The sequence below is a fragment of the Parasteatoda tepidariorum genome, chromosome 3, assembly GCF_043381705.1.
Source record: "Parasteatoda tepidariorum isolate YZ-2023 chromosome 3, CAS_Ptep_4.0, whole genome shotgun sequence".
NCBI lineage: Eukaryota > Metazoa > Arthropoda > Arachnida > Araneae > Theridiidae > Parasteatoda > Parasteatoda tepidariorum.
The window spans coordinates 871,311-882,265 of record NC_092206.1 but is presented as its reverse complement, the minus strand read 5'-3'; the positions used below and the strand labels follow the sequence as shown (position 1 = coordinate 882,265).

The window sequence follows — 10,955 nt, the reverse complement described above, 5'->3', positions numbered from 1 at the left end:
TAGCCTACGTCACAGATCGTGTTATTCCTACTAAATTTAACTAGTAAACAGCATTTTCTGCGAACCTGATTTCTAGCAACAAGTAAAAGCATCAAACGAAGTGGGGCCTTCCTGGCCGAGCGGTATCGCCGGTCCAAACGCTCTGTTAAGCGTGGAGGTAGCGGGTTCGAATCCCGCCGTAACCCTGGATGTATTCTTTGTGATGTCTTTCTCTGAATTGTTCTATCTGTATTTTCTACTTGACAATGACTTATAAGCCTATATTGAGCACACAAGTCAGCAAATGTATGTAATTTCAATAAAATAAATAATAATCAAACGAAGTGTCTTGTTATAAGTCGCTACTCGCCAGGTTGGAATTTTATTAGTCTAGTTCCCTTGGAAATAATTTATATTGTTGTTTTACCGAAGTTTATGAATTTAGTAAGCATATTTAAAACTCAGTTTATTAATTAGACTAAAAGGTAAATGTTATTCCTAGTAAGTGGAAGTAGTTGTGCTTTTTTCATATTATACCCAATTGTAAGAGCAATAAAATAACAAGTATTTAAATTTAGTTTTATAAAAAATAAAAACAACGCGTTGCTAAGACAACTCAATAATAATTACAATCTTGACTTTCCATAGATTGGGATGCAAAAGTATTAATGATTGTTTATATTAACTTGTAAATAACTCTGTATATTAAATGTCGTGATGTCTCCAATTTACTTCCTTCTTATTTCTCCAAAATCGCACATAGTAGGAAGACTGAAAATCTTCCCTTACATAATAAACCTATCTAAACCAAATTTAATCAAACCAATAGGTTTAGAAACAGGACCTTCTATTTTTAAAGATCAATTTCTAAGCCAGTGATTACCAACAGTCGGCCCGAGGGCCACGTCCGGCCCGCGAAGCCTTTTTTTGTGACCAGCGAACTAAAATATATTAGTTGTCATTTTTTGCGGGCAATTTTCGTGAAAAATCTATATGGGTTTAAAATACGTTTCTTTCGTTAAAAAAAAGAACCTAATTTCTTCGTTTCTGTGAAATTTAACATTCCAACGGTGCAAAAGAATTTATTTCTCAGGTTTTGCATCCGAGAAGATATTTATTCAAATACAAAAATAATCGTGTACTAGGAGGCTTCGCCCCCTGCTCGCTGGCGTTTCGCAGTTCATTTCGGATTGCTTCGCAATCCAATGCTCGCTCATTGGATACGTTCTTAATGTCTAGCTTCTGTATACTTTTTTGAATACTGAAGTTCCGAAAACTTTTCACTGTAGAAAATTCTAAACCTGTACATTTGAATATTAATTTGAAATTGCAAACAGTTCACATATTTTGTTTAATCACACTATTCTAAATTTCAGTTGTTGAGAAAAGTAACTGTTGTAAATTTTGTTTTAAAGTCTTTCCCACCAGGGGGCTAAAGCCATGTGTTAAGCTGCTCACTGCGTGAAATTTAAAAAAAAAATTTTTTTTTTTGTAACTTGGGTGATTTTTTCAGGAAAAAAAGCAAACAAAAAAGAAAGTTTCCTATACTCTCATTTCATACTACAATGGTTTTATTTAAATCTTTGGTTTTTGTTTAAACCCTATAAATTTTCTTCAATTAAAATATTAAATTTATATTACTCATCAGAATATGTATTTATTGATATATTTTTTGTACTGTCATTTTGTGAAGATTACTTTTTTTTTTTAAAAAAAAGTTTGAATTTATTTTAAAAAGATTGTGATAGGACAAAAAAACAAACAAACATTTCTTTTATTTTTTTTTAAGTATATCAATTTTTGATAAAAAGGAAGAAAAAAAAGAAAGAGTTTTTTCCTTTTTGAATGAATTTTAATAAGTATTTTTAGAAATTAAAAATATTTTATTTTTTGAAAATATTACTGATAAATTTCAGGTTTACGGATAAAAAAAAATAAGTGCTTATGTTAATATAAAAACTGTTATTTACCGTTAACATGTCTAAATACTTGTGCGGCCCTTTGTTATTCTACCTGCTGGACAAGTGGCCCTTCACTATAAAAAGTTATGTACCCGTTATTTAACAAATTGAGTAATATTCAACACATAAGTTTAGCTTTTTAAAAGTTAGTAAGTCAAGTCTTCTTGCCATTAAATATATACTGTATATATATTAGATAGGCACCATTGGTCAAACATTAAATAAATTTAATTTAAAAAAAAAATGTGCTTGACAGAAACGATTTACCATACCTAAATTTGTACAATCTGAAAAAGGACTTAATCCGTAAAGCTGTAGTGTAAGCATTTTTTTTTTTTTGAGATGATGAATCATAAGCCATATCCCCATGTACTAATGTCAGATTTATTTTTTCCTTCATAATGTAACTTTTATCCCAAAATTTTAATCATTTTCTCTCCTTCCTGGATTTTTTCTTCAGAAAAAGGAAATTTGGTACTTTAAGTAAGCATCTCCCTTTAACAGCAAAAACTTACAACAACCTTACATAATGCTTAAATGAAATTAAAATAAGAGATACTCGAAATCAAATTTTTTTAACAAATAATTTTATATACCTGTTTGTTTTTGCATACCTAGTTACAGACACACAATTAGACAATCACTCAATGAAAAGAGAAATTTTTCTACAGATTTTAGTGCAATAAATTTTCCAAGACACATAATTGAACAAAATAACAAACATATATGATTCTAAACGAAAAATTCTATTTTTAATAATAATTGTACATAAAAATAACATTTTAAACTCTAAAAATAATTCAACATTTAAATAAAGAAAATACAACAGAATGTAAAATAAGTTAGACAAATGCTAGTTTAAAATTTTGTATGGATGATGAAAATTTAAACTGGCGATCAGTGTAAAAAATAATTTCCTTCTAATAATTTATTTGACGAAATTCTTTTATTTTGCTTCTCATTATGCGCAGAGACTAAAAGTCATGTTTGAAAAATTTGATATCAATTTCCTTTATTACTCCAATTTTAAGCATGTAAAAATTTTGGTCTGCTTTCTTATGTAGTTCTTCTGCAATATAAAAAAAGGATATTTAAAATTTTCTATCCAAATTTTGCTGCATGGTAGCCCAAGATAGTACATCATTTTGGTACTATTTAGTGAGACAAAATGTGGAACTGATAATTTTTTTTTTTCATTAAGTTTTAGTATAATTCACTATTCATATTGAAGCAATTGTGCAAGAGAATCGCAATATAACCCATCGTTTATAATTCATAGAGTGGTTGATGAAGTTCCTATATATTGAATTTTTAGAAAGTTAGATTAAATGAAAAATTTTAGTGGTAAAATAAAAAAGCTGCCAACACGAATAGGAAAAAATCCGGTAGATTTTACGAAATATAAATTTCATGATAATTGTAACAAAATATACTAAAGATAGGGAATTTTAGGGGAAAGCATAGGGAATTTTAGGGATTTTTTATAGTCATCAAATAGAAAAACTGCAATATTTTCCAGTTATGATTTCACATTAAATGATCTTGAAATGTTATATATTTTGTTTATTCATAATATAATGATTAATAGGCATTTAATTAATAATAGGCATTAACAGGGGTGATTGTGAGCCCAAGTCAAAATTCCAAAAAATTTCCTGAGATAAAAAAAAAAAACAGTTTAAATTGAAAAAATTTTAAACTTTTTTTTCCTTTTTCTCAATAGTTCTTAGTTTACTTAAAATATATTTAAAATTTTACACATACCTATCATGACCTGGAGAAGTAATTAAAATTTACAAATATGTCTTTCTTTTTTGAGTTTATGATAATAACAACTATTTACTGATAAAAAATGAATATTTATTATGAATATAAGCTTATCTCTCTGGCTCTCCCTTACAAACAAATAAAATAAACTGTGTTTTTAAGTTCCACCTTTGAAAATTTGATTTCCGGAAACTTCTGTGATCAATGATTTTTCAAAACGTCTGGACCTTCCATCTTTGGAAACTTCCAGATCACTGTTAACGAAAAATCCGGATTTTTTCCGGAGCACAATCAGCCCTGCATTTAATAATAATAGGCATTTAATTCATCAAAGATAGTTAACTGAATTTTATAAATCAGGATTTGATTGAATTGAGGATTATAATTTTATGATTGAATTTTAGAAAAATAAAATAAGTGTATTAGTGACACTTATTAAAATATTCAAGCTAGCAATAATTGTAGCCTGGTTTAGCACTAAAATTCTACTTCAATAGGGATTTTTTTTAAGGAAACTTACTCAATTTCAGGGAATTTTCTAAAAAAAGTACAAAAACCAGAGTTTTTATTAAACCAGTAAATTATGAGAAACTGGTAAAATCCAGTAGAGTTGGCAGCTATGCATAGAGGTAGCAGTAAAATAAAAATGTAATGGCGCAGGGTCAGAGACAAGCTGAATCGTGACTGGTCCAGTGTGCGTCAAAAAGAGCTTCTTAAGCTAAATCGGAACAGTTTGAGGAAGATCTTCTCACTGCACCCTCAAGAGACACATTATGGGTTCTCTCTGACGTCATCTAGAGGAGGACTTTGTGAGAGTCTATTCTGCTCAAAAGGTATTTAGGGTCCTACAAGCTGAACTTTGTTTCAGCTACAAAGGGTTTTTGCTCATTTAGAGTACCTCTGGTTGCCCAACCTCTATTCTAAAATAAATATGATTTAAGATTCAATGAAAAACAAAACTGCTTCCCTATTTAAACTTACGAAATGATGCAACTAAATGTTAAGTGACAAAACCAAGTATCAAAAAATATATATATTCTTAAAACAGGGAATTTGTAATAAACATTATTGGTATCATTTATAAAGCGTAAGAAAATATTTTTCTTCTCTTGTTTCAACATAAAATGTAAAAGCTATTTATAATCAGATAATTTAAAAAGTAGGAAGAATCCTTTACTATTTAAATTTTAGCTATTAATGCTGTTTAATTTTTAATCTAATTTTGCGCTAGTAATTTTTATTGTCTTTTTTTAATTGCTTCGATTAAATGTAATCTATTAAATGTTAATCGATTAAATTTAATTATAGATTAAAATTTAAAAAATACTCTTTGGAAATATTATATAATAAAGAAATATCTTTTACTGTTTCAAATGTCAGTGAGGAAAATATTTGTAATTTAAGAAACTCTAGATATTTATAGGCAGTGTAAAACAATATATGAAATTCTTTAATGCTCTTTCCATAAATCCAAGAAGAAAAAAAGTTTAAAATGTTTTATGCAATTTCCCCAAGTTACGCTCAAGGTTCCCCAAGTTACGCCAAGTTACGCAATTTCCCCTATTCTGCTCAAAGGTATTTAGGGAAACACTGCATTAAACCCTCCAGAAGTTCTGCAGTACGCAAGTGTTTAAAAATAATTATAAACTCATTTTAGGTGAAGTAAATTCTATTAATATTAGAAAAACATATCAAAATAATTTGAACAACAATAAAATTTTCAATCTGTATACAAAAATAAATAAAATTTTAAAAAACATAAATTTTTTTTCTTGTAATTTATAGGTACGGTTACATTGATATGTGAAGTAAACTCTATTAATATTAGAAAAACACTTCAAAACAGTGTGAACAACAGTAACATTTTTAATCTGCATACAAAAATAAATAAAATTTTAAAAAATATGATTTTTTTTGTATTTTATATATATGCTTTACACTGAGTAATGCAGATTTTTTTTTTCTTGAAAGAAAAAAATTGTTCCACAAAAATATATCCATCTTTGAAACATCAGCAATAAACATAAATGAAACATGCAAGTGATCATGGGTACTTTTATTACAATGGATAACTAGCTATTATCTGTAAATCACAAGAAGAGTCCAGATTAGAATAGTCATTATATTTGACTAAAGCTTTGACTAGTTATGCAACATTCGTAATGATTTCATGACACTCATAAGCAATGGAGTCCTTGCTAATTATTTTTTCTTTCTCATTTCAGATGAGTTCACATTAAATAGCCAAAAGCTACATTTTCCTTTTTGACTTAAAATAAAAATTCCGTTTTGATCGGAGAAGCAGTTTAATGAAATAATTTTAGGGAAGTGAAATAAAATCTATTGCATGGCTGCAGATACCCAATCGGAAGAACTGGAGACTTTGTGATAGATGCCCGGCTGATAACTCTTGGCGCAGGAGTAACCGGCCGAAACAATGCCGATCAAATACCAGACGTTGTTATCTTCCATCATGAGCGGACCACCAGAGTCACCCTAAAATAGAACATTCAGTTTTACAGTCATTGCGAGAAAATAAATTCTATTTATGGGCTTTATTTACAATCTTTTACTACTTATATTTGCTTCATTTATAATCTACAGTACTTGCCCACCAGAATTATCGCTGTGATAGAATTCAATGAACTGGATACGACTCGTTGATTCATCGCTGTTTTGTGAGAAGCCGGGAGAGCTGTATTAAGATCACTGTACTTTTGAGTGCTGATTGTGAGAGCTGTAATAAGTTCAGGGTCGTGGTTTNCAAAAAAATCACGAACCCTGCTTTTGAGTGCTGATTGTGAGAGCTGTAATAAGTTCAGGGTCGTGGTTTCTCCCGTGTTGCCCTCAGCAGTCGAGTATGTACAGGCCGACGTTCTGTGTGATCGAGACCGAGTAGCAATAGCGCGAGAAAGTGGATAATGTAGCAGTCACAAACAGCAAGTCAACTGTTCAATGCGGACCATCCAATGAAGAACGTGTGTTCAAATCGAAGTGGGAGTTTCTGTCGAGGTCACCAACGTGGGGAGAATAGATGTGACAATGTCAACCTTAATCTATGAAAAGGTACCCCACTATAGAATCGGCGGTAGATACATACACTGTAGTGGTAGATACACTACAACAAAGATGTTGATTTTGTTCTATTTTTACAGCAGAAAGGATAGTACTAGAAAGTTCAACCTAAAAAGAGTTTGAAATGGCATTCTAGTGTTGCAGGGCAATAATGAAGGGAATTTCAATGCAAGATAAGTATTGCTGAGCTGATATTTCAACTTTTTTACAATAAATTTACATTTAAATAAAAGTGGATATAACGGATGGTAAAATAATTTAAATTAAAAGAAAAATTCCAGCTTTTCTTTGAAATTCCTTGATTTGTCCAGGTTTTTATCCAAATTTCCCTGACTTTTCCAGGTTTTTTCCAGCATAAAAAATTCCCTGATAATTCCTGGTGGGTGGGCACCCTGTTTTTATAGAGTAGCCATATTGCTTAAAAGAATGTTTACCTGGCAAGCATCTCTTCCGCCAAATTCATATCCTGCGCACATCATCTCATCATGGATCCGGATGTTTATACCCTGCTTTCTATGCCACGTCTCACACACTTTATTCTCAATCACGGGCACCCCCACGTACTGCAGCACTTTGGGACGTAGTTTAGAACCTACAATTCAGAGAACATAATTAGCAAATAATGGTGTACTAAAGATCCATAATTTTTAATGAAACTTCAGAAATCCATATGTGAGGTGATGTAAATGAAATGAGTTAAGTGAACATAAGCAATGCCCCTGCAAAGGATAGAAAGAAACATCCACAATATCTACCTATGAGGCAAATTTTTATTTAGCATAGCGAATTGCTCTGACAGTTACTTTCTTCTTATATACAGTAACATAGTCAAAAATGCAAAACTCTTTATTATAGTAAGAACTTGTTAATTAGAATTCCTGTCAAATTAGCCTAATTACACAGATAAATACAAAAAATTGTATTTTTTTTTATTCAACTCATAAAGAAAACATTATCCAAATTTTAATTTCATAACTTTATAGAGAGTGAAGACTCTCTATAAAGAAATGTTACTTTAGGGTGCATTGTCTTATTCAGGGGTCTGTCTAGGTTTTTCTGAGAGGTACCTATTTTGTGAAAATTTAGACATAATTTGTGAAANTTATTAATTGGCATAAAATAATAAAAGAGCTCCATTATTAAATTGCAAGTTAATTAAAAGTATTTGTAACAGAGGGGACAAATAAAATCCCACATTTTCGACATGTACTGTTATTTATGCTAAATTCTGTGATTTGGACCATCCTTAAACATTATCAGCAATTTTTTTTCAAAATCACAACATTTCAAGGTAAAATAAATTATTATAAGACTTTTAAAAAAAAAAGAATTGCAATTTTTAAAGTCCAAATAATGCATCGTAACATATAGGACATGGAATGTAACAGGAGGGGATATCTTACAAATTTGTCAAAAAGTTAAAGGGAAATATCACTGTTAAAAGTGACTCTCCGGTTATTTAAAGTTGGAGTTGGCAGCACTGCTATACCAGTGCTGCCTCTTTCTACTGATGTTTTAAAGTTTTTATTTTACCAGACCATGTTGAAAAATTTTGCATTGCTTGTTTCTTTCTCAATTTCAGTTATTTGGTAACAAAATTAATTAACCCAATTTTTTTCTAGAACTTTTTACACTTTCAAAACTATCTATTGCAACATCAAAAAAAAATCTCAGTTTTTTTAAATGGTGACACTGGTGTGCATTTAAATATGCTGGGTCAGAAAGTCCTCCAAGTTCCCAAAACAAATCAATACCGCTGGGGGTACTGATTGAGGAGTTCCCTTGTCTTTTGGATTGGGTTCAAAATGACAAGGCTACAGAGTTGAACATTGGTAGCCGTAAACTTTAATTTGGGACGGCTGTTTAATGATGGTTATAAAATAAAAAGTCACTTGAGTGATTGTCACATGTATTTAGCAATTCTATGTAATTATTAGGCAAGCAATTGATTTTAATATTAAATTCACATTTTAATGAATAGCACATACACACTTCATATGGTGTTTTACCTACGCATAAAATATGGATAGGTCGTAGTATAGCAAACATAGATTTGAATCTGCTTTGGATGAATCTGCTTTGATATTTGATATGCTTCAGTCAAGGTGTACATTTGGCTTTATGGACTTTCTGTCCATTTTCTTTGACAACCATGCACTTAGTTCTATCAGAAGTCTGGTAAGAAAGTTTATCAGATGAGTTGAAACTTTTTACATGTTTTTTTTTTTTTTTTTTTTTTTTTTTTTTTTTTTTTTTTTTTNGAAACTTTGTTATTAGGCTATTTCTTTTGTTTTGGTAGTAAGGTTACAGAGTATGCGTAGAATAGCACAACGTTTTCTTGCAGATACAGGTAATGCATGGTTTGCCTTTTTAATAGCTTTCCCCAATGTCTAAGGAATATTATACAGAGAATATCCTTTCTGAATTTCTACTGCTTGTATCCGTGCCTTTTTATTTTTCCTTTGTCTTCTTTTTTTTCAATTTGTCTATTTCTCTGTTAAGGTTTTTTTCCCCTTCAAAATACTTCAGTTATCATAGATTTTCATTTTATATCTTTTATCTTTCTTCTTACAAATGTCTCTTTTTTTTTGGAGTATTCTAAATCTATATTCTCTCATTCTTTCTTCTGCTGTTTTTGCCATATTGAGTACTCACTTAAAAAACTTTTAACTATAAACAAAACACGCCATTAAATAAAAATGGCACAGCTTTGTATAAAAAGTGTGCTTTAATAGTTGTAGAACTGGTTTAAGCTAGTTGAGTCAGGATGCATTAGCACTTGTTTACAATCCTAGAGTTCCTTTTTAATGGTCAACCTATCAATTTTGTGAAACTGAGGGGACATTTAGTTTTGTCCCCCCTGACATATGAGAATTTTATTACAAAAATATAACATAACTTTAGATATAGAATTAGATATTAGAAAAATATATAATAGACTTTATTGTAAAAACCAAACATTAAGTGAAAAGCTTTCTTGTGCAATGAATAAAATGAACTTAAAAGAATAATTATAACAGAGACAAATATATATTTAAGATAATTTTTGACTAAAAAACATCGCTGCATAATTAGATTTAGGAACAATTATAATATAAATCAAACTATATGTAAAATCGCAATATTTTTAATGACTTCTTTAACAGGGTTCCCCCACTCAATTTTTAAAAAAAAATTCAATGACTTTTAAGCATCTTTTTCAACGACCGTATTACAGTTATATGCTAAAACATAGTACATGTCAACCAAATTTTACAATTACGTAGAAGCAGAAATTGTATATTTTTAAAGTACAATACTTATTTGACAACAAAAAAAGATTTATTAAATTTATCAGCTAATAATACAAATGGTTGATAGTTACATTCCTGCTTCAAATCACCTTAAAAAATTCCAATTGACAAAAAAAAAAAAAAAAATCCAATTCACATACGAATGATACTAGCCAACATTTAAAAACTAGCACCAGCGAAACTTCATGAAAAATTTAATGAAGTGAATTAATGAAATTGAGTGAAAGAATAATGCATATTACATTAAACAAGTACAGTAAATAATTGATAAAGTTTGTGTGATTGTACGGTTATTAAAATATAAATATTTTTTTTAAAATGTTAGATCAAATTTTAGGTTACGGAAAATGTATATAATTAGATAAAATATCAAAATATATCCATTTAACATATCTGCTTCAATTTTAATAACAAATGATCTATTTTGTTACTTCAGAATATCAGTAATGTATTTTGAACATAAAAAAATCTATTGCAGAATAATATTTTACAGATGACTAAGACTTATCAAGCTTTATTTTCTTTAAAATATATCCATAAAATGTGAAGCGTGATTTTTAATATTTTGTGATTATGCATAATTTTCACTAAGCATAATTTTTAAATCGCATTTATACGAATCTAGATATACTATATGTAAATCAAAATTATAAAAAAGGTGAAGTGAGTCTCGAAGATTACATATCACAATGTGTGATTAGTAAATTGAAATTGAAATGCGGTGTATGTTTCTTAAATCAGAACAATATGAATAGCAAATGAAACAAAACACACGAACTAACAAGATGTAAATCACAATATGTGATACATAAATCAATTTAATGTGAATAGTGATCATTATGATGTAATTTGCAATTCGAAAGGTGCTTAATATAGAGCA

At 29.4% G+C, this 10,955-nt stretch overlaps 1 protein-coding gene across 3 annotated transcripts in view; it reads right to left on the bottom strand.

Annotated features, from left to right (window-relative positions):
* Positions 1-2,496: 2,496 nt before the first annotated feature.
* Positions 2,497-10,955, bottom strand: part of LOC107442445 (serine protease 33) — a 77,636-nt gene continuing 69,177 nt past the window's right edge. For all 3 annotated transcript variants that reach the window (XM_071178168.1, XM_043051037.2, XM_071178169.1), the window contains 2 exons: positions 7,217-7,374; positions 2,497-6,203 (listed from right to left, as the gene is read on the bottom strand). In XM_071178168.1, the coding sequence (XP_071034269.1) occupies positions 6,048-6,203; positions 7,217-7,374 (314 nt within the window). In that variant the 3' untranslated portion in view covers positions 2,497-6,047. The remainder of the gene's footprint in view (positions 6,204-7,216; positions 7,375-10,955) is intronic.